At 38.3% G+C, this 27342-nt stretch overlaps 1 protein-coding gene across 1 annotated transcript in view; it reads right to left on the bottom strand.

Moving 5' to 3' along the window:
- PKP2 (plakophilin 2) overlaps positions 1 to 27342 on the bottom strand; it is a 94892-nt gene that overhangs the window by 6627 nt on the left and 60923 nt on the right. Inside the window, exons 7-10 of the mRNA XM_047741119.1 lie at positions 18425 to 18542; positions 17411 to 17575; positions 16345 to 16518; positions 8551 to 8704 (exon numbers count right to left, since the gene is read on the bottom strand). Of these exons, the coding sequence (XP_047597075.1) occupies positions 8551 to 8704; positions 16345 to 16518; positions 17411 to 17575; positions 18425 to 18542 (611 nt within the window). The remainder of the gene's footprint in view (positions 1 to 8550; positions 8705 to 16344; positions 16519 to 17410; positions 17576 to 18424; positions 18543 to 27342) is intronic.

Genomic DNA, 27342 nt, shown 5'->3' with positions numbered 1-27342 from the left:
ATCCCAGAACCCTGAGATCATGACCTGAGCTAAAGGCAGAGGCCTTAACCCACTGAGTCATGCAGGCGCCCCTTAAAAAGATTCTTAAAAGGTGATTTTTAAAAAACATTTATTTGAGAGAGAGAGAGAGAGAAAGTACATGTGGGCACAGGGACCTGTGAGTGGGGGGAGGGAGACTCCCCAGCATACTCTCTGCTGAGCAGGGAGTCCAATGTCCCATGACCCGGAGAGTGACATAAGCTGAAATCAAGAGTTGGACGCTCAACCAAATTAGCCACCCAAGCGCCCCCCAAAAGATGATATTCTCTTCTCAGTACATTGGAAATCTTTTGACAGAAATGACATGATAATTTGACAGAAGTGTCAAGAATTTAAAATTTTTTCACATTCTTTGATTCAGTAATTCCACTTCTAGAAATTCATCCTAAAGACATTTACTTTAAAAACAGAAAAAGCCTTATGCAGAGGTTTTTATTATAGTATTATATATAAATGAAAAATTATAAAAAGCTTACATAACTTAATAATAGGAATATGATTATCTAAAACACATCTGCAAAGATTATGTGTCTCAAAAATATTTGTGAAACATGTATAATAAAATATTTATTTTAGTATTCTGTGTGAAAGTTAAGTACAGCTATTTATAAAGAATATATAAAATATTAAAAAAGAAAATATAATATAACATTTGGAAAGAAAATATTCAAAAGAAACCTGAGAAGAAATACATTAACATGTTAATAAGACTTGTTTTTTGACAATAGTATTGATGGTGACCTAAAAATTTTTCAAAAAACTTATGTGTACTGCTTAGTTTCTTCAGTGCACAAATAATACTATTATTTAAAAAAAAAAAAGCAACACTATTTTAAATTTATGTTTTCACTCTATATGTAAGTTCTAGGTTGTAGGGTTTTAATTTGGCTTTTTTGGTGGTAACAAAAGAGGTATTACTATTTGATGATTTGACTGTAACTTGTCAAATATATTGGTATATATTTTAGGCAATATAGATTTATACTTGATTTTTTGCAATGATTCTTTTCATGTGTATTTTCTTCTTTTTCTCTTACTACTTTGGACCCTTCTTCAATGATAGAGAGCACGCTCCTGTTGCTCCTCACAACTCTTTAATACAGTGTTGTGTTTAACATGGTTGTATAACAAATACTTCTGCTTCGTTTTGTTGTTTCTTCATCTGAGTTTATGTGTCATGATGAAGCACACTCCTCTCTCTAGGGCACTGCATTGTAATCAGTCATGTGCTGTCTGAGTTCCAAAGGGGGCTATGGGTTCCTGAAGACAATCATCACATTTACTCCTGGACTTCTAGCATTGGGCGCTATGTCTCAAACAGAGACAGATGTAATAGAAGGACTGAGCAACTTGTCATCCTTTGATAATACGGGGACCTGACTGACAGGAAGGACACACCTTCTGCTCAAAGACCTGAGCTCTGGTTTTCACTGTTGTTGAAACATCGAGGCACAGTGTTCAGAGCTCAGAGCTCAGCCTCTGAAGTCATATTTTTCAGTTTCAGTCCTGTCTCTACCACTCCATGGCTATGTGGTCTGGGCAAGCTACTTAACCTCTCCATGCTGCGTTTCCTTAATCTGTAAAATGGGGGAATAATAGTATCTATTTCACAGGGTTGGTAATATACATACATACATAACGGCATATAAGTAACATTAGGAAAGAAAATAAGCAAAAGAAACCTGAGAAGAAAGAGCATATGTATGTATGCATATGTACATACACACATGACTGGGCCTGGATAAATATATTTTGGGACAATTAAAATGGGATCTTTAATAATGAAATATAAAATTAAAGGCCTTATCATGTTATTGGGAGAGTTACAGCTCAATGTCATGTTGTTGAGGGAGATTTTATTTAATCCTTCAACTCAATGTCTTAAAAAGCCAAGGCATTAGTTGGATGTCAGAAAACATCTGTAGGGGTGCCTGGGTGGCTCAGTGGGTTAAGCCTCTGCCTTCGGCCCAGGTCATGATCTCAGGGTCCTGGGATCGAGCCCCGCATCGGGCTCTCTGCTCGGCAAGGGAGCCTCCTTCCCCCTCTCTCTCTGCCTGCCTCTCTGCCTACTTGTGATCTCTATCTGTCATATAAATAAATAAAAATCTTAAAAAAAAAAAAAAGAAAACATCTGTAAATATGAGTAAATGGGAATTGAGAATCTCAAGATGTGTCCAAATACTTCCTTATAAATATTTTATCTGATCCTTGTAAAAACACCATGAAGTAGTGATTTTTAATCTCATTCTGGTTAGAGCAGTTCAATGACTAGCCAAGGTGGTGTAAGTGACAAAGTGGCCTTGTAGGACGCAGATCCGTGTCTTCTGCATGAGCTCTATTACTCTGTCACCATACCAAGTGTGCCTATCTTTAAATTTGTAAGAAAATATGTTTTTTAAAAAAATTTTATTTGTTTATTTGAGAGAGTGTGCATGCCTGAGCCAGGGGGAGGGGCAGAAGGAGAAGGAGAAGCAGGCTCCCTGATGAGCAGAGAGCTGCATGTGGGGCTCGATCCCTGCACCCTGGGATCATGACCTAAGCTGAAGGCAGATGCTTGACCAACTGAGCCACCCAGGTACCCCAAGAAAATAAAAGTTTTAAGTTTATTTCTGTAAATCTAAGTAATACGTGAGGATTTCATTCCAGGTCAGCATATGGAACGTTTTAGTCTAGAAGTCTCTCATGAGAAACACGATTCATGTATTTTAAACTGATTTTCATTTATTCCTGGCTATGACTACTCTGAATCAAGATGAGTCCTGTCACTCAAATTATTTATCTGACATAAAGCTGACTTGGAACTTAAAAAACTGCATTTATCTTGCAGAACCTCTTCTCGATACTGTCCTTGAAATGAGTAGAGTTTTATCAGTGGATCATCTTATGAAAGGAGGGGGCTACACAGAAATAAACCTACAATTATATGACCAATTAATCTTCGACAAAGGAGGTAAGAATATGTCATGGGAAAATATCAGTCTCTTCAACAAATGGTGTTAGGAAAACTGGACAGCAACATGCAAAAAATGAAAGTGAAAGTGCACCACTTCCTTACACCATACACAAAAATAAGATTGATTAAATATCCATAAAATTACTAAAAGAGAGGACAGGTAATAATTTCTCTGACATTGACTGTAGCAGCATTTTTCTAGATCTGTTTCCTGCAGCAAGGGAAACACAGCAAAAGTAAACTGTTGGGACTACATCAAATGAGAAAGCTTCTGTTCAGCAAAAAACAACAAACAAAACTAAAAGACAACCTACTGAATGGAAGGAAATAGTTGCAAATGACATATCTGATAAAGGGTTATTATCCAAAATATATGAACAACTTATACAACTCAACACCAAAAACCAAATAATCCAATTAAAAAATGGGCAGAAGACAAGAACAGATGTTTCTCCAAAGACAACAGATGGCCAACAGACACATGAAAAGATGCTCATCATCATTTATCATCAAGAAAATGCAAATCAAAACCACTATGAGATATCACCTCACACCTGTCAGATGGCTAAAATAAAAAAAAAGAAAAAACTCAAGAACCAAGTGTTGGCAAGAATATGGAGAAAAAGGAATCCTTGTACACTGTTGGTGGGAATGCAAACTGGTGCACCACTGTAGAGGACAGCATGGAAATTCCTCAAAAACTTAAAAATAGAACTACCCTACCATCTAGTAATTGCACTACTGGGTACTTACCCAAAGAATATGAAAACACTAATTCAAAGGGATACGTGCACCCCTATGTTTACTGCAGCATTATTTACAATAACCAAATTATAGAAGCAGCCCAAGTGCCCAGGGATAGATGAACAGATAAAGAAAATGTGGTGGTGTGTGTGTGTGTGTATTATATGGAATATCATTCAGCCATAAAAAAAGAATGAAAACTTGTCATTTGCAAAAACATGGTTGGAACTAGAGAGTGTAACACTAAGTGAAATAAGTCACTCAAGGAAAGATAAATACCATATGATTTCACTTATATGTGGAATTCTTTTTTTTTAAAATATTTTATTTATTTATTTGAGAGAGAGAGCGAGCACGCACAAGCAGGGTGAACAGCAGAGGGTGAGGAAGAGCAGTCTCCATGCTGAATAGGAACCTGATATGGGGCTCAACCCCAGGACCCCAGGATCACGACCTGAGGTGAAGGCAGATGCTTAACTGACTGAGCCACACAGGTACCCCTCATAAATAGAATTTAAGAAACAAAATAAACAAAAGGGGAAAAAAAGGCAATTAAAAAACCAGACTCTTATCTGCAGAGAACAAACTGATGGTTACCAGAAGGGTAGTAGGTGGGGGGGAATGCATGAAATACGTGAAGGGGATTAAGAGTACATATACTGGGCACCTGGGTGGCTCAGTGGGTTAAAGCCTCTGCCTTTGGCTCAGGTCATGATCCCAGAGTCCTGGGATCGAGCCCCACATCGGGCTCTCTGCTCAGCGGGGAGCCTGCTTCCCCCCGCCCGCCCCTCTGCCTACTTGTGATCTCTGTCAAATAAATAAACAAAATCTAAAAAAAAAAAAAAAAAAAGTACAGATAACTGTGATGAGCACTGAGTAATGTATAGACTTGATGAATCACTACACTGTACACCTGAAACAAATGACACTGCATGTTAACTACACTAGAATTAAAATTTTAAAAATTACAAAGAATCCAATAAAGATGATCTCATTAGAATTTTATGAATACAAGCCTCACTACAATAACAGGCTCCATAAAATAAATTGAACAAAACTAGACTTTTGGTGCAAACTACCTCATTAGTGAGAGGATGTGGATGAGGCCGGTCATAATAAATTCTGATGTGACTGTACCATAATTAGGTCCTTTGGAGCTATTCCATAATACAGGACATGGCCAGACCTATTTAACAAAACACTGGTCTTCCCTATAATGCTCAGTGGGCATCACCTACAGTTTACATGGCACTTTAGTTAAGAGGACCACTAAAATGACAAACTGGAATACAGACATTGGAAAATAAACTTTCCTCTCTCTTTCCCTCTCTCCCTTCCTTCCCTTTCTTCTTTCCTTTGTTTCTTTCCATTTTATGTTTTTACAGGCGGTGTTACACGCACGTCATACACAAATTACAAAAGAGGAACTCTTAGAAATCGAGGAGACTCCAATCAAGAAATGGGCAGAGGACATGAACAGACATTTCTGCAAAGAAGACATCCAGATGGTCAACAGACACATGAAAAAGTGCTCCACATCACTCGGCATCAGGGAAATACCAATCAAAACGCCAATGAGATATCACCTCACACCAGTCAGAATGGCTAAAATTAACAAGTCAGGAAATGACAGATGCTGGCGAGGATGCGGAGAAAGGGGAACCCTCCTACACTGTTGGTGGGAATGCAAGCTGGTGCAACCACTCTGGAAAACAGCATGGAGGTTCCTCAAAATGTTGAAAATAGAACTACCCTATGACCCAGCAATTGCACTGCTGGCTATTTACCCTAAAGATACAAACGTAGTGACCCGAAGGGGCACGTGCACCCGAATGTTTATAGCAGCAATGTCTACAATAGCCAAACTATGGAAAGAACCTAGATGTCCATCAACAGATGAATGGATAAAGAAGATGTGGTATATATACACACAATGGAATACTATGCAGCCATCAAAAGAAATGAAATCTTGCCATTTGCGACGACATGGATGGAACTAAGGGTATCATGCTTAGCGAAATAAGTCAATCGGAGAAAGCCAACTATCATATGATCTCCCTGACATGAGGGAGAGGAGATGCAACATGGGGGGTTAAGGGGGTAGGAGAAGAGTAAATGAAACAAGATGGGATTGGGAGGGAGACAAACCATAAGTGACTCTTAATCTCACAAAACAAACTGAGGGTTGATGGGGGGAGGGGGGTTGGGAGAGGGGGGGTGAGATTATGGACATTGGGGAGGGTATGTGCTATGGTGAGTGCTGTGAAATGTGTAAATCTGGCGATTCACAGACCTGTACCCCTGGGGATAAAAATATATTATATGTTTATAAAAAATAAAAAAAAAAAAAGGAAGAAATCGAGGAGACTAATATTGCTGCATGTGCAATCAAGACATGCCTCTAGGTTTGGCCAAGAGTTAGAAATCAGGACTGAGACAAACTTGAGTACATGTTCCCACAGTTTCTAAAACATGTCTGAAATGCAGTGAAAAATTTATCCAAAGTTCGGTGATTCTATGTCATTCAGTTTGCTTTTGTTAAAACTAATTCTAATGATTTAATGGCCACTAGATGTTGTACGATCCAATTTTAATATCATTTATTCATCTTTCTGTCTAAACTTTCATCTGTTTATAGGCATAGACAGATGTCTGGAATGATATTCACCTAAGGTTAACAAGAGTTGTTTTCTGAGTGATTAAGAGGAAGTATTTTTGCTTTATTTGTGATGCTTTTCTTAATTGCTCGAATTTTTTAAATGAGCATATATCTTTAAAAAAATTAAAGTTGTTGTTCTTTAATAAAACCATCCAAAACAATGATTTTCCATTTATCTAGCTTCTGGTTGAAAGTGACAAATACGGGAAGAGAAGTCACATTGTTAAGCCATTAAATATTAAGAGGGAAAAAAGTATAAATATTATAATTACCCAGGGGAGCCAACAAAATTTGAGATGCAATGTATCAAAGCCAGAACTCACTCAAAGTAGGCAAACAAAGAAAATAAATAAATATTAAGTATAGTGCAACGCAAAAAAACCTTGACTCTGCCAAGGCCATTTCCTGATCAACTGAAGAATTAAATAGAGTGTTTATTTATTAAAAAAAAAAAAAAAGTGAAGTGTGGGGCTACATTTGTATCTTTCCAACAGTTCAGAGGATGGTAGAACACAGGAACAACAGTATTTCTGCCCTGAAGGCACGTGTATAATGGGTTGAGTGCCAGTTACCTCCATCAGCACCGTTTAAAGATGGAGCCATCTATCCTTTGGGGGGAAAAAAGTCAAAGGATAATACACCTGATTAAAGTGCAGCACAAAAGTCCACAAAGGACAATGAGGAGAACACTTTCATATTTTTCAGAGTGCCTAGGGCAAGGTTTCTTTTAGATTCATGAAAAGTTTCCAGGCTGTCTCTGTATTTATAATGGGCAGGAAACCATTTATGAAACCGCCTGTCCAATATCGTGCTGCTGGCTGGCTTTGGAAATGACATTAGTAAAACATAACCACAGACTTCAGTATCTCTGGTGTGGTGTGTCTGTGTGTGTATTCCAAACTAATCCAATCCACTAAAACCAAACAAGAATTTGTTTATACTTTTAGTGGAAGATTGTGAAAAACTGAATTTTGAGTTGTCAGGAATGACTGATTTATGGAGCATTAGGAAACATGATTGATTTTGGTGTTATCTTCCTATTATCTCATTTTATAGTATTTGACTTAATTCAAACATTCATCATACATTTCTGTGTAGAAAGCAAAGGAACAAAACATTATATTATTTGTTAGTGTAACATAGTTATCTTTGTCAATAATACAGACTCTCAAAAAAGGAGCAAATACTTCATTGTATTCATTTTAAAAATGTCTATGCCAATTTTTTTTTTAATCTAAAAAATTTTGGGGCGCCTGGGTGGCTCAGTGGACTAAAGCTTCTGCCTTAGGCTCAGATCATGATCTCAGGGTCCTGGGATCAAGCCCTGCATCCAGCTCTCTGCTCAGCAGGGAGCCTTCTTCCTCCTCTCTCTCTCTGCCTGCCTGCCTCCCTGCCTACTTGTGATCTGTCAAATAAATAAATAAATAAATAAATTTTTAAAAAAGTTTTTAATTTAAATTCAATTTAACTAACATATAATGTATTATAGATTTAGTGTATTATTAGGTTTGCTTCCCTCTCTGTTTTTATCTTATTTTTCTTTTCCTTCCCCTTGCTCCTTTGTCTTATTTCTCAAATTCCTCTTATCAGAGAGATAGTATGATATTGTCTTTCTCTGATTGACTTACTTCGCTTAGCATAATCCCCTCTAGTTCCATCACAGTGTTGCAAATGTATGCCAATTCGGTATATATTCAGTGACTCCACCTTTCTGCCTTTTTTGCACATCCGTCCATTTTTTTCCTAGTGCAACAGGGACCAACCTTCTAAAGGGAGGACCACTGTGTGTATATTTTCCATATTTTAGAAGAGCAGTGCTTAAGCAGTCTGAACTAACTGCACAGGTTAAAAAGGCTCCACCGACTGCTGAGCCGAAGGCTTTTGAAAAACATCAGACATGTTACCTACCTTTTTAATTTCTCTTCCATAGTAATTAGAACAATTTAAAAAATGCTGAATATTAAGAAAATCCCTATTTGAGACCCAGGGAGAAAGCCTACCTTGATGCTTGGATGCAAAAGCCAGGTCTATCACATTTCACCCCTAAGTCCCATTTTCGGTTCATTCACTGTAGAAAATGTGATAAAGACAATGGTTCCTTGCATTTGTATTTTCAATATGTATTCACGACATCCAGACACATTTGCTGACTCACCAATTTCATTCTGTAGAGAAAGATTCCGAGACAAATTTCTCAGCAGGGAGACCGCCGTCTTTTTCACACTCGGATCACCGATATGCAGCATCTTGCGGGTGTGCTGAAGGCCATTTTCCTTCTGGACAACTGTCTGAGCTACTGACGTCGGCATCTGTTGCATGAGGCATGTCTTATTAATACTATTGCATTAACTTCACATAATAATATCAAGTTTCTATAGATTACTAGAAACTGAGCAAGATGTTTTGAAAACTAGGGCTGTGGTGAAACTAGTCTGAAGATATTTCCTTTAAATTCTTATTACAGGGACGCCTGGGTGGCTCAGTTGGTTGAGCAGCTGCCTTCGGCTCAGGTCATGATCCCGGCGTCCTGGGATCGAGTCCCGCATCGGGCTCCTTGCTCAGCGGGGAGCCTGCTTCTCCCTCTGCCTCTGCCTGCCATTCTGTCTGCCTGTGCTCACTCTCTCTCTCTCTCTGACAAATAAATAAAATCTTAAAAAAAATAAAAAAATAAAAAAATAAATTCTTATTACACTTTCAGGAGTGCCTGGGTGGCTCAGTCCATTAAGCATCTGTGTTCAGCTCAGATCATATCCCGGGGTGCTGGAATCGAGTCCTGCATGGGGCTCCCTGCTCAGCGGGAAGTCTGCTTTTCCCTCTCCCTCTCTTTCCTGCTCATGCTCTCTCTCTCTCAAATAAATAAATAAAATAAAAATTCTTACTATGTTTTCAATTTTGTTACAGGATAAAAAAAAAGTTTATTTGGTATTTTTAAATAGAATATTGGATTTGGCAGGTTGCTATATTTTTGCACATTTATAAATAAAACCTGTCTTTTCCTTTCCTTCCTCTTCATTCACATTTTCAGCTCAGCATCGTGAAAAGAATATAAGGACGATGTTTTAGAATCAAACATGAGTGTGAAGAAACTAGTTGCATAATGTTTTCCCTTTCTCTGTTTTCTTGAACTATTTATTTAATTAATATTTCAGTGTATTTGTAGGTTGTTGCCTTGGTCACCTTCTTGCTCACATTTTGGCACTTTTTCTATTTTTAATAAACTTACTCATTTCTACGGAGCCAACTTACTCTGAAAAGAGTTGCTGGGCTTTTAAAGAATGCATGGCTAGTTAGATTACCCTAATTCTACGTTCTCAATCAGAGGCTGTCTGCGCAAATCTTATTTGGAATCAAGCTGGCCACCCACTTTCAGGGGGTCTGAGTACTGACCAGAACCTTCCGAGCATCAATAAACCTCTAATATTGGGGTTTGTGTCTGCAACTTTATAGATTTGTGTCTGAAGCTAACTTGAGGCCACCTGCCAGAAATTCCCAGAATTCTTGACCATTGTTAAGGGTGACTATCTTCTCTGTTTATCTTATCTAAGCAATGCTTATTTCCACCACCTCCCGCAGTCTGCTCTCCTTATATTCACCACTCTACTTTGTAGAACAGGGGTTCTTAATATAGGGCCTAGGATGGGTTTCAGGGAGGGAACAGGAGGTCCTTAAAACTATTTTTGTATTGGGGTACCTGGTTGGCTCAGCCGGTGGAGCCTGCAGCTCTTGATCTTGGGGCTGTGAGTTAAAGCCCCATGCTGGGTACAGAGAGTACTTAAAAATAAAAAAACTCATAAAAAAAAGGAAGCCTATTTTTGTGTTTATAATAAACTTTCTCAGGGAAAGGATATATAACTTTTATTAGATACTCAAAGTGTCCACAACTCCAAAGAAGTTTAACACTCATTATTTTAGAATGTTTTGTTGGAAACCAGTTACACTTTGTTTTTTACTAATTTGTTGAACATTCCATTAAACTATTTGCTCCAATCTGAGAAGAATCTTTCCTCTATAGCCATCCGGAGAGGAGGCTACTTATTCTCTACCACTCCTGTGACTTGGGTACAGAGGTAGGTTAGCATTCCTTTCTCTTCCCAGTGTCCTGTCTAGATAATGTCTTCCCAAACATGCAAAAGCTCTGCTCTTCTGAGTCCTGTCATCCAGCCCTATCACCCCCATAGCATTTTCTTTGTCATCTCAAGGCCTACTGGTCCTTTCCCAACATCCACTGGAGGCTTCAGAGCCTGGTGAGAGCCCTCTCCATCTCCTGTTCACTGTAGATGAGGACATTAATTACATCATAGTTCCTAGACTTCCTAAGAAATCTCTCCTATACATTAGCCAATCACTTCCATGGATCATACAGAACCTGTATTCACCTCCAAAATACCTTGAGTCTGAAAACATAAACTCCAGTGTTAGACTCTGAATGCAACTTCCTGTACTTTATTGCTCTCTCTCCCTCACTCCTACCATATTTCTTCCTCAGCCTCATCAAGAACTCCAGTGCCTTTATCTCAACCCTTACTCCCCACACCTCAAGTTGTCAATCCTCTCTGCCTTACCTTTCTTTCTTATTTAGACTAAGGTACATGAACCAACACATCAAAAACTATCTTTCAATACCCTTAACTCTCTGTCATTCCAGCTTATTTCTACCCATCCATTAAAACTACAAAACTGATTTTATACCGGGCGACCAAACACTGTTAGAGTAAATAGTGCAGTTGTGGAATGGTATTTCTGCAAATTTATGGTCTCTAGTCTTCACTAGGAACCAAATGTTGCCAGTCAACTTTTTAAAATGCCTGTTGGGGCTTCAAAGCCTTACACCAGAATGATCCTCCTAAAATTCGATCTCATTATATTCCACCTCAGGATTAAGCCTGTAATGACTCTCCATTGTCTCCAGAATGATGTTTAGTTGTCTTCAGATGGCCTGGCATGCACTTTCCTTTCTTTCCTTATCATTACTCCCGAATTCTCTGGGTTACAACTATACTAAATTGCGATCTCTCTTACTAGAACATAAGCTCCTTTGAAGGAGGATATGGATCTTATCCATCTCTTTTCTTTCCTTCAGGGCCTTGTATGGTAACTAGAACATGAGAGGTCCTATGTAAATGTTTACTGAATTGAACTATATGAATAATACGTTATCAAGTTTTCCCAAAGATTTACTATCATCTCAGGAGATCAAGATGGATTAAAAACTCACAAGATATTGATTTCTTAAAATTTTTAAGACACAAGATGCTTTTAAAATTAAAATCTTGCTTTCTATATCATACTATACCACCTAATGATATATTCTTATATATAATAAAGCACTTTGATGCTAGTATAAAAAAGATCATTGAACATATAAGACCCGATGAAGTCTGGATCCTCAAATGACGTTTAATCAACCAGGATTGAAAGCACAGCATATTAGTCTTATTGATTCTGTTTCACTGAGGGAAATGATAAAGTCCAAAGTGATACGGTTTTTACAATCTGCTCAAAAAGGAAAGTAAAGAGATTTACCAAATAGAGATTTTTTTATATTCCAGCTCTAGGGAATATGTGAGAATGACTATTAATTAGTTGGTCAGCTATTTGCAAATAGTACTTCTAGTTCATATTGTCCTGATTACTAACGAGGTTTTAAGCATCTCTTCTAGTGTTTATTGGCCATTTCTATATTATTCTTTGTGAAGGGCCCGTTCAAGTCTCTTGCCCGCTTTTCTATTAGGTTAGCTTTTGACTGTTAACTTGATGAGTTTTCTTATGTTTCCTAGACACCAACCTTTGTTACTTATGTATCTTGCAAAAATGTTTTTCTACTCTGTGGTTTTGCCTTCTTACTGTCTTAACAATGTTTTTTGATAGCGTAACAGCGTAAGTTGTTAATTTTAATGCAGTCAATTTATAAAATACATACTTGATAGTAGTACTTTTTGCGTTCACTTTTAAAAATCTTCCCCTTCCAGGTCATGAGGATATTCTTCCACGAGCTTTACTGTCTTGTCTTTCATATTTAAATCTCATTGATGCTAGAACTTGCTTTCTAGTAAGGTCTGAGGCTAAGGGATATATTTTGTTTTTTTTTCCAGCAGATACTTAAATGCTTTTAAAGTGTTTAAGAAATTTGAAAAGTACTTATTTCAATGACTTTTAACTTTGACTATGTGGTGTTTTAACTTATTTCTATTGATACATAAGTGACACATAAAACTATTAGTTTTAGGAGTAAAATATAATGATTTGATATAACTACATACTGCCAAATAATTACCACAATAAATTTAGTTAATACCCATCACTACACATGATTGTAATTTTTCTTCTTGTGATGAGAACTTTTAAGATATATTCTCTCAGGGGCGCCTGGGTGGCTCAGTGGGTTAAAGCCTCTGCCTTCAGCTCAGGTCATGATCCCAGGGTCCTGGGATCGAGCCCCGCGTTGGACTCTCTGCTCAGCGGGGGCCCTGCTTACTCCTCTCTCTTTGCCTGCCTCTCTGCCTACTTGTGATCTCTGTCAAATAAATAAATAAAATCTTAAAAAAAAAAAAGATATATTCTTTCAGCAACTTTTAAATATACAACATAGTATTGCTAACTATAGTCACTGTGCTGTGCCTTACATCCTCGGGATTTATCTTATAATTGAAAGCTTGTACCTTAACCTTTTCTTTCTTTTTTCTCTACCTTAATCTTTTAATTTATAATATACTTTTAATTTATACTGTACTTACAGAGTTTGCTAAATGGGTAAATTTAATTAATCCTTTCTCTTTCCTTATTATCTGAACTATATCTGAACCAATAAAGTTTATAAATATACTTTTACTAACTAGAAATTACTGTCACAATTTTATACTTTAGGTTATATAAACCTATATGCTTTAGGTTTATAATTATAAAACCTGTCCTTTAGGAAGCTATTCATTTAAGTTTACGTTCTTTGTCAATTCAGGCACATGGCCATCAATCATTCAGTGATATCTCAGTTATAAGCACAAGGTTAATCACTGGATATTTTCTGAAACTATTTTAAATGCCTTGCTTTTCATGTTTTCCTATTCAACGGTTCTTTTAAAAAATGATAAAAACAAATTATTTTTTATAATATTTAAGTATAACAAAATTAAGAAAAGTAATAATTAGAAAGGATATATAAGTCAAAATTTTAATAAAAAGAATTTTGTTACTTAAAAGAACATATCGGAGGGGGAGACAAACCACGAGAGACTGTGGACTCTGAGAAACAAACTGAGGGTTTTGGAGGAGAGGCGGGTAAGGGGTTGGGTGAGCCTGGTGGTGGGTATTAAGGAGGGCATGTACTGGATGGAGCATTGGGTGTGGTGCATAAAGAATGAATTTTGGGTCACTGAAAAAAAAAATAAAGTTAAATTAAAAAAAAAAAAAAGGGCGCCTGGGTGGCTCAGTGGTTAAAGCCTCTGCCTTCGGCTCAGGTCATGATCCCAGGGTCTTGGGATCGAGCCTCACTTCCGGCTCTCTGCTCAGCAGGGAGCCTGCCTCCTCCTCCTCTCTCTCTCTGCCTGCCTCTCTGCCTACTTGTGATTTGTCAAATAAATAAAAATCTTTAAAAAAAAAAAAAAAGAACATATCACTGTCCAATGGTGCTAATGATTTTCTCCTATAGATCTCCAGTCAAATTAAACTTTAACAACTCTGAGTATAGATTAATACCAGATCAGAGTAGGCCTCCTTTCAGGGGACCAGACTGGTTTAACGTTAGGTATTATTTAAAATGCCTTGATGTAATTAGAACAGTTATGAGGATATCTCCAATGCTTGGATTCCTTTTGGACTGGGAATCTCCCAGTACCTTAGACTTCTGTTTATTTGTTTATCGTTGGATTATTATCAAATACAGGGATTTTGTCTTTTTCATTGCTACATACTTAGCATTAGGCTAGTACCTTCTATATAGTAGGCACCCAAAAAATGAAGGAACTTAAGATCTAGGTAATAAACTAATATATTCAGAACTTGTGTGGCACAATATTTCTGTATCTATCCTCGGGAATGTGGAAACATCTCTGGACTGCTTGGATTCCATGAGAGATCTTGGAGTGAAAAGAGGGCTAAAATCCAGGCTTAAAGGTTTAGCTCATACTGAATCCTACTTGGAGCACAGGGAACTCAGATATGCACACACACACGTGCACACCACGTTAATTCCTAACATTTTTTTTTAAGTTGGCTGGGAGTTAATGAGAGGGTTTCTGTAGTTTGGGAAAGTGAAAGAAATGGAAACCTCGCATGGGAAGGTGGGAAGGTAAAATGATTATGTATCATTCCGGGCTCCCTGGTAGTTTCTTGTTCTTTCCTTTTTGTGTACAAGTAAATTTTGCAGAAAATCAAAGAGTTTATAGTTTGGTTTTATTCTTTTTTAAAATTTTATTTTTAAGTAATCTCTACATCCAACATGGGGCTCAAACTTACAAGTCCGAGATCAAGAGTCCCATGCTCTACTGAATGCGTCAGCAGGTGCCCTTTGTTTATATTCTTAATCACAGTGCCAAGGTAAGAGAAATACTGGTTTTAGTATTTCACAATTTTGTTCAAAATAGAGCACGCTTTTGTGTAAACACATTAATTAAAGAATAAATATGGTTTCTTTCTTTCTTTCTTTTTTTTTTAAGATTTTGTTTATTTATTTGACACACAGAGAGGGACAATGAGAGAGGAAACACAAGCAGGGGGAGTGGGAGAGGAAAGGGAGAAGCAGGCTTCTCACCAAGCAGGGAGCCCAATGCAGGGCTTGATTCCAGGACCCTGGGATCTAACCCAAGGCCTGAGCCTAAGGCAGATGCTTAAATGACTGAGCCACCTAGGCGCCCCATGAATATGGTTTCTTAAGAATAAATAATATTTTTGTTATCCACAAAGGGTACTCTTTCTATGGGGATGGATAATTGGAAACTGGACATAAAATGAACAGTTTTGTGCGTGGGGGGGACTTATTATAATAACTTAATGATGAAGACAAAGAATATAAGCTTAGTTCAAGTAACTAGACTGTGTAATAAGGTGTAAAATACCTGAGGTGGGGAATAAGCTTTTACTGTTTTATGTATTTTGACTTTGCTGGTATAAAGTAAGCGCTTCAGAAAGAGAAGCAGCTCTTTATTTTCTGTTGAATTTCTGGGACGTAAAAGCACAGATGTCCTTTCCAACTCCATACGCAGTGGACATCTGTTGTTTTTGCCTGGCCAGCACTCATTCTTCTTCTGCCAATGAGTCGCTACTTTAGCATTTCAGTCCATGTAGTCCCTGTGGCAGTGAGCCCGCCTGCTCAAACCCATGCCCCTGAAATTCATAGGTGGGCCCATCACCCAGACCTGGCTAGTCACAACATCACAGGCTACTAGCCACAGGTACCGGTTCAGATATGGGCAAGTGAGACTCATTTCTTGAGTTCCAAATGGAGCTATTGAGAAAATAGTAGTTTCTTTACTGTGGGGACATTGAGTGGATAAAATATAAGTTTGAAATCATTGGTGGCCTTTGCTATCATATGAGAAGAGCCTTTGAAAACAAAAAAGCGGAAGAGGGAACCCAGAGATAGAGTTATAATTACAACTTCTGGGCACCTACCCACCATGACAGAAAGAAGATCCACCTTGACTTTCCAGTTAAACGAGCCAAGACATTTCTCTTTTTTGCCCAGGGCAGTTTAGGTAGGATTCTGAGACTCATAACTGAAAGAGCTCTAATATAAGTATCTAGGAGTCTTCCACTCACAGCCTTACTTGGGTCTGCAGAAATTGAGGCTGAAAGTCCCTAGAAAGCAGGACGCCTTGCTGGCAATTACTGAGAACTGTCTTGACAGAAGAGAAAAATCTTGTTCTTACTTCACTGTCTCATCTCTGAACCTAATGTAGGTATGTCCTACAATGCCATTATTTTTAAAAAGCAGAAGAATAGGAGTGATACTCACTGGTCCACTTCCTGCTGTGAGATTCTGCAGAGCTCCCAAAGACGCTTCCTGAGTGTAGTTTCGGACACTCTTTGCGATCAAGGACAAATACATCCGTATCACGATGGAATGCCACAGCCATTCCACACCCTTCGGGTTGCTCTTTTCTTCTGGCATCGGCATGTCCTGATATTGCTAACCACATACACAGTGAAATCCAGAATTAATGCCTTCAAGTGAGTTCTACAATTCCATGCCCAAACTAAGGGAACAGAAATACCATCTTGTCTGGAGAGACTGACAATTTCCCTAATAACAAGCCCCTGATATGGAAATGAAAAAGCAAACGTGTATGACTTCCAGTTAGTTAACTTTTAGCTCATAATGTCTGTTTCTTCTTAACAACACCCCAACTTTACATTTCATAGTGAGAGAAAACTCGAGAATGAAGCATAGACTGTTCTAGAATCGTTTTCAGGCTGCTGTTAAGATAAAAGCTTACTCAGTCACAACCACTGTGGAGATAAGAAAAACAGGCCTCTTCCCTCAGTCTTGGGAAATTGTCTGGGATAGCATCAGCATTCTAAATTTACCAGTTGTTCTCCAAGTTCACAAATATGTACCATGATAGTCTGAGGAATAGCAGGGGTTACATTCTTCCAGCTTTCATGAAATGCCAGTAGGGACAGTATTCCTTTGTATGGATATACTTTTAGGCTACCAAGAGCCAAACATCAGGGTTGCTTTTAAATTTAAACGATTCATACACCATTGGCTATGCTGTATTAAGCATATTTCCTAACTTATAAAGAATACAGTAGTATGATATAGTGCCTAACGAGGCAAATCTGGAGCCAGACCGCCTGGGATTGAACTCCATCCCCTCTATTACAATTTCCTGGATTTTTGGGGGGAAAATTAATTAGCCATTCTGTACTCCTGTTTCCTTGTCAGTAAATGATATTAATAATACACACCTCGTAGGGTTGATATAAGGATTAAAACAACTTAAAGAGTGCCTGACATACACTAAGTACTCAGAAATACACAGATAAACACTTTTTCTTTCAAAGTCCTCCCAATATACCTCTTTTATTTTCCTGCTTCGACTGCCAAAACACCCAATACTTTTGTTGTTGTCAGTCTGGATAGTCCGGTTTTGAATATAGATACTCTGGGCATATCTGTCTGGGAGCTCTGTCTCCAGCTGGTAGGAGAGGTTATGAAGAATGCACACACAGTTCTCTGTGGCCTGAGAAAACAGGACATGAATCTTGATCATACACATACAGACATCCCTTTGCAGGTGTGATACCACAGGATGTATTAAGCTTTCACAGTTTAAAGGATGCAGTGGGGTGTGCTTGGACTGTGTCCGGGGAAGTGGAAAGAGCGTGGCTAGATCACGAATGGTTATGAGCACAATGCTAAGGAGTAGAGGCTGAATTTCTTAAACCACTGGAGAGCCTTTCTAGTTTATTTTTAAGAGTGTGTTCAGACGATTCCCTATTTTAAGATACATAACTTAGTAGCCACATGGAGGTGGAAAACAGAAGATATTGTTTGCAGGACCAGTTAGGAGGCTACTGCATGGTAAGTATGAAAGATGCACAAATCAGGACAGCAGGAACAGCACAAGGGGGGAGGAGCGGACCAACTGGGGGCCATTTCTGAGGTGGCATACACGTGGTTTGCTGCCTGATGGCTAAAGGACATGAGGCAAGGAAGGCAGTCAGATTACTCAGATTTCTTCTTTCATTTCGTGGGTGAGGATAATTATTAAAAAGGATTATTCAGACATGGAACAAGTTTGGGAATAAATGCATAGATGACATTATTGCACATGGAACACTTGGGCTCCTTTGAAATATCTACACAGAGTTGTTAAACAGGTAGTTGTAAATTTGGGTCTGGAAAGTAGACAGAAAAATGGGGCTAGGTAGACTTTTAATATTGCTAAGTATGGATGGGAAACCTTAAGCTTAGCAAGTGAGCTAATGAATAAATCTAAACCCAAAGAGAATACTTTGAGAATCTTCCAAAGTGTCCTAGTAAGACAAAGTAAGTAATTCAAATGAGAGATATTTAATACACGGATCACCTTGTCGTCTGGCTGGTAGTCTGCAATGGTTCCTCTGACATAATGGACCAGCGAGTCAATCAGCCCATCACACCTTCTCATCACCTTCCTCCCGTCAGGACCGGCTGAGCTCATATTTCTATCAGGAAAAACAAATAACCATAATATTTAAGCTGTGTATCTAACAGGCCTTTGTTTTAAAGTTTTACTTGATTGATGCTTCTTCCAAGTGTTTGGTAAACTGACAAATTGGTAAAAGCGGGGCAGACACGGGGTCAGTTCATTATCAATTGATGGTCATAAAATCTGGACACAACCTCTAACTATATTCCTGGAACATGTCAGTGTGTCAATAAAAGCTTTCTGTCTACTTCACTCCAAGCACCAAGGTCACAGCATCATTTACTTAATCTGCAATCAGTTTTTGAGAGGGTAGATTTGAAGCAAATACTTCACAACTAAAAGAACAAACGGCACATTCAACATAGCGGTATACTAGATGTCCAAGTACCACCCTGTTCTGTGTCTTAACTCTAAATAACTTAAAGTGACTTAAATTCTCTGGGACTGTTTCCTCATTTGTAAAGACATGATGTTGGACTCTATTATTTTGGGGTTTTGTAGCTTTCAGTGTAAACAATCACTGACAAATATCAAACCAGATGTTCTAAAATGTGATGACTCTATAAAATGGCAGAGAGATGTGACAAGAATGCAAAGTTCCACAGTGTGGAAGACCTAAGTCAAAAGCATGACCTATAAATATCTTTGCACTTAGTCTATTTCTAATTTTGCTAGCCCATGACACCTTTCTATAAACAGTAACTACATCTACAAGTGGAGGTCGCTTCCTTATAGAGGATTGGAACTTATCAAATACAGCAAAGTAATTTATTTGGGGATCAAATTCCAAATTCAGATGTTTATATTCTAGTATTATTATTACTATGTTCCTTTGGATTAAGGTTTTGTTAGCATCAACAATTAAAAAAATTTTCCTCCCAAAATGTTCATACTTCTGTCAACAAAAATGGTAAAAGAATAGCACATTCAGATTTTAATCTTTTTTTTTTTTTAAGATTTTATTTATTTATTTGTCAGAGAGAGAGAGAGAGAGAGCGCAAGCACAGGCAGACAGAGTGGCAGGCAGAGGCAGAGGGAGAAGCAGGCTCCCCACAGAACAAGGAGCCCGATGTGGGACTCGATCCCAGGACGCTGGGATCATGACCTGAGCCGAAGGCAGCTGCTTAACCAACTGAGCCACCCAGGCGTCCCCACATTCAGATTTTTAGAATTTTGAGAACCACCTTTACTTATTCCCTTTTGTTAACTTTAATTGCTAAGAACTATTCCTATAAAATTTATCAGATCAGTTTGTTTGTTTGGTTTCTTTGTTGGCAGAGTATTCAAAGTATTTGTTTATAATGTCTCTGTCATTCTGAACAGCAAAAGAACTACAATTCTGAGAACTTTTGGGTCTTATTTTCTTCATCTTTAAAATAATAAGTTGCACTAAGTGATTTCAAAAAGCCTTTCTGGGGACGCCTGGGTGGCTCAGTGGGTTAAGCAGCTGCCTTCGGCTCAGGTCATGATCCCGGCGTCCTGGGATCGAGTCCCGCATCGGGCTCCTTGCTTGGCAGGGAGCCTGCTTCTCCCTCTGCCTCTGCCTGCCATTCTGTCTGCCTGTGCTCGCTCTCTCTCCCTCTCTCTCTCTGACAAATAAATAAATAAAATCTTTAAAAAAAAAAAAAAAAGCCTTTCTGCCCCAAAATACTGCTTTGAATACATACTGTATAAGAGAACAAATGTACCCAGCATGGTATCAAGAAGTAATGGGAAGAAAAAAGGAACACACAGCATTGTACCCTGCTCCCATGAAAATCACATCTATAGGACGAACTTGATGAAAAATACTATTTTTAACCCACAGAAATGCAATTTCATGATTCAATGTAATACTTGAAGAGATGAGACTAATATATATAAAACCAGGGATTACACTAACAATTTAATGTTTTCTGGATTGATACAATGAATTTTTAATTTTAACAAAATCCTTTCTGTGACTTTTGTTTTCATTTGACTATTCCAATTAAAGATTTACCTCCTTAATTTTTACTGTACCTGAAAAACCAACACTTCGCCCATTAAAAAAAGATAATGCGTGGGTTTAGAAACTGTAAATCGAACCATTTTTATGATAGCTTTTTTCTCAAGAAATGATCATTTCAACCAATATCCTGTATCTATTCTCTGAAGAAGCCTGACAGAAAATGAAAAGGCGTCTTTTCCAGTCATCGTCTTTTACACATGGAGAAACAGAGGTCCAAAGAGTTTAAGTCACTTCTCCCAGTAGAGTCAGAATGGGAGAGCCGTTCTTCATCCTGTTCTCAGGGGCGGCTCCAGACTAGAGCACACCTCATCAAAGTTCATTCACTCTGCCATTTACTTAGCAAATACCAGATGTCTCCCAACTCCAAGACAATGTTATCACATGTTTTAAAGCTTCCCCTTGACCTTTTCAACCTTTGGCTTGGAGAAATGACAGTAGTTTAAAATTGCTTTGACAAACCAAAAGGTTTCTCACTAGCTAAAGCCGCCGCATACCTTGCAGATGGATGACCTAGCTTTGTTAAACTTTACGGCGTTTATTTTGGGTGCAAATGGTAATTCGCTTTGTCGGGACTGCCAGTTCACAGGCGCCGACTCTTGTCTTGTAGTTTGGTATTATCCAGACTCTACTTGCTTGAAATGGGACTTATCAGGGTTTTCTGGCACTTGATACCTTTGTTGACAGAAGGTCCAACCCCACTGCTTCAGTATTTGCTCCTGCACATCAAAAATAGTTCCTACCTTACTCAGCTGCCCAGAAATATGAACGATAAGCGTGGATGATTTTATAGCACTACATCCATGAATAGAAGTCCCTAGTCAGAAAGGAATTTGTTATTGTACCACTCTGAAAATAAGCAGTAATTATGAAAGTGATATATCTATCTTAAGGTACTAAAATTTTTTTTTCAATAGCTAGTACTTAAGTTTGTGGGAATCAGAGAATTACCATGGCTAATCTTAGGCAGAATGGAAGCTTTTACAATTTATCTCCCAAATTCTGAGAAATATTTATTTATAACTATTTCCTATAGGTAGCCCAAAAAAGGTTTAATATGGAAAATATCCCACAATTATAAGTGAAATAGTATCAAATATTTATACATGGCAACAATTATCTTATTGAAAAGTAAAAGAGAATGAGCATACAGACACACTACTCAATAAAAATTGATTATCAGAGTTACCAATGAATATATTAGAAATGTTTAATTTAGTATCTATGACTTCAACTCAATTAGATGATGGTTTTACTTCTCTTGGTATAATCTAGCCAAAGTCTGGGTAAATACATCAGCAACTTCTAGCCAACTAAAATATGTATGCTGTTGTACACTGAAATTGAAAAACCAGATCCTTGGACTTGGGTTGGAGGTTGGTAACCCGGCCTCAGAAGAAGGGAGAAGTGGGGAATATAAACTTCTCACACAAAAGTAGAATTGTTTTGAAACTCTTCACCTTCCATGAGCCAGAATGGGGGGAACACCAGCTTGATTGGTTACTTATGCTTGATATGAGGAAGAATTTTTCTGGTAATAGGACTTGTAAATGGTGGAAAAAAATAGAATCTGAACCTCTGTATGTCTCTGAACAAAACTTTACAGATTTAGGAAGATTCAGGTATTTTTTATCTAAAAGCAAATCAATGATTCATGACTCTCTTTAGGACCACTTATCTCACACATTCTTGAGTGTCCTAATGAAAAGGAGAAAAGAAAACCAAACACCCAGGACTTTGCTAGAATTAAAGGAAGAATGGCATGTCTTTGTTAAGATTAATGACAGGTGACTAAACCTTAAATTCATATGGCAAACCAAAGAATGGACAATGTCAAATGACAAAGACAACCGCAACTTAGTGTGTGTGATAGACATTATAGTAGGTACTTTATAAACACTATTATCTGTAATTTCACAAAATTCTCTAAATTAGGGCATACTAAAATTTCATTTGGAATCCTGACCTGTGACTCTTATTTAAAATCAGTCGCTTAAGCGTCTGCCTTCAGCTCAGGTTATGATCTTAGGGTCCTGGGATCAAGTCCCACGTTAGGCTCCCTGCTCAATGGGGAGTCTGCTTTTCCTGCTCCCTCTGCCCATTCCCTTCCCACTCCCACTCTGCTCTTGATCTGTTTCTGGCTTTCTCTCTCTCTCTCTTTCAAATAAATAAATAAATAAATAAATAAACTCTTAAAAAAAAAAAAAACAAAAACCAAAATCAGAATTACCTGCCTCTAATAGGCTTTTTACTGGCCCTTCCATAAGAAGTTATCTGTGTGCAGGCATACTGTTAACAGCTAGTTGGCCAGCACCAAAAGGAGGTTTGTTTCGACACAGAAAGTCCAAAGCTTAGTGTGTGGTGTATGGTCAACTAGCCTGGGGAAATGAATACTGTATGTTAACTATACTAGAATTAAAAATTTTAAAAAAATTAAAAAAAAATAAAGTTAAAGGCTATAATTACTCACGAGATAGGAGATTAGCAGACAGCACAATAATATGGTTAAAGTGAATCTTCTCAAAACATTTCAACAAGTAATTCCAAGAGGCGGAGATTTTTTTTTTTTTAAATGGGGTGTTATCTACTGGTAATAGGTGTAATTTCCTACAAATGTATAGTTTACATGTGTGTCACATGCAAGACCTACTGCCTATGGGACCAGTCTTCATGGTCTAGCTAGCGTACTGAGAGAGTGATCACCTTGATGATTTTACAAATATTGTAGGTACATCTTCATATCCACCAACAACTATAGGATTTCAATATCGTGTATCGTAAACTGTGCAATAAGGCCTCAGTCCCCTAAGTGCTTGGTCAGAGTCCATTCTAAGATCCAACAGGCACTTGATAAGAGATTGGTGGATAAGGAGGCGTCCTTCTTCCTCTTGTTATTTGAGATTTAGGTCTGGGCTTTTGTTTATCTTTCAGCTGACATATATCAAACAGTTGGGCCTTGTCTGTGATGAGCCCAGAGTAAGCAGCAGAGGCAGCTTGTTATTGCATAGAACAAAAGGGGAACCTCATTTGAACTGGCAGAGGGACAAAAACTCTTTGCCAAGAAAAGGGCTTGTCTGTTACCTTGAAAGTCAACATCAGTCCCCGAAGGTACCTGCACACAGCAGTCAAAGTCAACTGTTCGGTCTGCAAAAAGCAGCATCATTGGGAGGTGGAACAAAGCGCTCTCTCCTACACGTCTTGCTCCTTCCAGGACAAGGAACATTAACTGAACAAAGATATGTCAGCATCTATTACACTTCAAGGAACCAGAAGGTAGAGGAGAAAATCTATCCTTAAAAATCCTTTGGTTTTGGGACGCCTGGGTGGCTCAGTTCCTTAAGCGTCTGCCTTCAGCTCAGGTCATGGTCCCAGGGTCCTGGGATCGAGTCCTGCATTGGGCTCCTTGCTCAGCGGAGAGCCTGCTTCTCTCTCTCCCTCTGCCAGCCACTCTGACTGCTTGTGTTCGCTCTCTCTCTCTCTCTGTGTCAAATAAATAAATAAAATCTTTTTTTAAAAAATCCTTTGGGGGTGCCTGGGTGGCTCAGTGGGTTAAAGGCTCTGCCTTCGGCTCAGGTCACGATCCCAGGGTCCTGGGATCAAGCCCCACATCGAGCTCTCTGCTCAGCAGGGAACATGCTTCCTCCTCTCTCTCTGCCTGCTTCTCTGCCTACTAGTGATCTCTGTCTGTCAAATAAATAAAATCTTAAAAAAAAAATCCTTTGGTTTTGCTTTCCTGTATTTTTCAGATCATCTAAAATTATTCTGAATAATCAGCGTAGCCAGTAATCATCTGGTTGGTAGGTAACAGTCACTTCCTTTGGATTTAGCTGGCTCTTCAAGGTAGAATGCCAAATTCCATTTTGAATCAATTATAAACAGCAAACTAATTTTTTAAAATATGCCTGGGAGTCACTGGAACTTGAATAGACATTCTTGGCACCTAAAGGAGATGTCTTGGATGCCAGATAAGGATTGATGAAGACGCTTAAGACTTAGAGTAAAAGCATCTGATGCTCAGACGGTCTGCATCTCCAGTACAGGCACAGATTTTTCACCACAGGATAGCAAAAAAGTCATCAGCTGCTTTATCCAAATATATCAACCTGCTCATTTTTAAATCATGATGAATTTCAAAATTTTTAATAGTTCTAGGACGATAGTCAAGTTTTTTTTTTTAAAAGATTTTCAGTGACATAAGATATAGTTAATAATAAACTACTTGCAAATTAAGCTATACCAGATTTTTTTTTTAAGATTTTATTTATTCATTTGACAGAGATCACAAGCAGGCAGAGGGGCAGGCAGAGAGAGAGAGAGAGAGAGGAGGAAGCAGGCTCCCCACTGAGCAGAGAGCCCGATGCGGGGCTCGATCCCAGGACCCTGAGATCATGACCTGAGCTGAAGGCAGAGGCTTTAACCCATTGAGCCACCCAGGCGCCCCAGATTTTTTTTTTTTTTTTAAACACGAGGATGCTAAGAGAGTAAATCTTAAAAGGTCTAACACAAGAAAACAAATCTGTTAACTATACATGGGGACAGATGTTAATCAGACTAACTGTGGTGATCATTTCACAATGTCTACAAATATAAATTCATTATGTTGTAATGAAACTAATGTGTCAATTATACCTCAACAAACAAACAAACATAGGATGTTTTTAAAAATCTCTGACAAAGCCATTCTTGGGAATTTTTTGTTGTTGTTCAGGACCCAAGTCACATACTGACTGATACACAGAAAGGCAAGGAAATACAGTCCTCTTGATATAATAAAAATTGTTCTTCTGTTACCTTGTTTTTTCTGCGTCCACATTAGTCCTATTCATGTATTCTTAATAATCATCCCAAGGTTGAGCCTGGGATACTAGTAAAGAGTTTCTTTGGCAAAGAGAAATGTCATATAATTACTGAGAAGTATAACTCCTAATCTGAGCCTATCTGCTAAGGGCATGAATAGGATAGTGGAAAATTTAGTTTGAAGAACTGAGACATTTGCAAGCGTTGTAGTTGTGCTGACTGACAATTCTAATGTGACCTAAACTCTTAAGAGCACTGGATTCAGGAAGATCAGAGAGGGGTGATCAGGTTAGCATAGCCGTATTTGCTTGGTTTGATGTTTGATTTGTTTGCTTTACTAACCTAATTACTGTTGAGAGATTTCAAACAGATGACCTAAAAACCCTGAGATTTTACTTATAAACAATCATTTTTTAAAAATCAGGATTTTATATACCTATTTAAATACCACTTACATCTTTTAAATTCACTTGAAGAGAAAATTACACAACAATTTATCTCATAAAACTAGACATTTGTTTGTATTTTATTAGGGATCAAGAGTTCCTGTCCCCATTGGGGTCCTTTTAGCTGGACGAAAAATCAAATTGAAAAGAGACAGATAAAGAGGAGAAAATCAAATAGCATATGTACAGAGAGTCCACATAGCCATGGAAATTCTAAAGACAGGCAAAATGAAGTATATATGTTATTCTAAACTGAGGATATAGGGGTAGGGGCCTGGGACTTCAGAAGAAAGGAATGCAATTGACAGGATGAAAAGAAGAGCAGGTGTTCAGTAATTAGATGTTTGTCCTGCCACACAGATGGCACACTCAGATAAAATTTATCGCTGCTAATAACCCTTATTCTGGGAAAGACCGCCAATTTAGAGTTTTCTATGTAGTTAACAAAGAGGCAAAAATTTCTCTTGAGCACACAGGGTCTTGATTGCCTTCAGCTCAAAATAATCTTCATGTCAAGCGGCCCATCTTAGTGTGGCCTATCCTTGGCCCCCACAATATCTAAAATACACAACATATAAAATACAATTATGACTGAAAGTGTAACATTGCTAGAAATATTGCCAATTCCATTATTTATGGTATAGGGGAGCAAATTTTGCCACCCCAAAATAAGCCTCTTTGTCATGTTATTTTAAGCTGGTTATTTTTAAGAAATAGCAAACACAGGAGAAGTTCTGCAAACCAAGCAGAAATCACCCTTTCGTGAGAGACATTTACATTCCCTTACAATTTGTAAGGGAAATCTCCTTTTGTAAGGGCGTCCCTCTGCTGTAGCGGGAAGAGATTTGAATATAGCAGGCATCCAAGGAACAAATACAGTGTTAGATAAGAGGAAGAGGAAAGACAGATCAAATGGTAAAATATCAAGAAAGTTGGACTCGTTTCCTTTCACAAATTTCTGATAATTGTTCTATAATTTGGGAGAGTCTCTGTCAATTTCTTCAAGATGAAGAAGGAGACTGCTAAGAGAGACTGCCGAGATGTGTTTGTATTCAGTCTGATGTGTCTTCCAGAACTTTGGAAAAAGGATATATTCCAGAACTGCTCTTGGAAAAAGGATATTTTTCCCATTCTCTACTCTGACAGCTTCCACCATTCTCCATGGTCTTATACCTGTCCATTTCAGTCCAAATGGAACTCTGGAGGCACTTTAATTTCTTTTTTTTTTTTTTTTTTTTTTTAGATTTTATTTATTTATTTGACAGAGAGATCACAAGCAGGCAGAGAGGCAGGCAGAGAGAGAGGAGGAAGCAGGCTCCCTGCTGAGCAGAGAGCCCGACACGGGACTCGATCCCAGGACCCCGAGATCATGACCCGAGCCGAAGGCAGCGGCCCAACCCACTGAGCCACCCAGGCGCCCCGGCACTTCAATTTCTAACCTGTAGGTTCTTTCAGCTTCTTCTTCTTTAAGAGAGCAAAGAATCAGGAAAGACAAGGGAAGAAAGGAAAGGAGAAAGGAAAGAAAGAAAAGGAAGAAAGAAACAATGGGAATGACATGGAGGAATGGAGAAGTAATGATAAATCTT

The sequence above is a fragment of the Lutra lutra genome, chromosome 8 (assembly GCF_902655055.1).
Source record: "Lutra lutra chromosome 8, mLutLut1.2, whole genome shotgun sequence".
Classification (NCBI taxonomy): Eukaryota; Metazoa; Chordata; class Mammalia; order Carnivora; family Mustelidae; genus Lutra; species Lutra lutra.
Note: the sequence above shows the minus strand (reverse complement) of the source record. Positions and strands in the feature narration are given on the sequence as shown.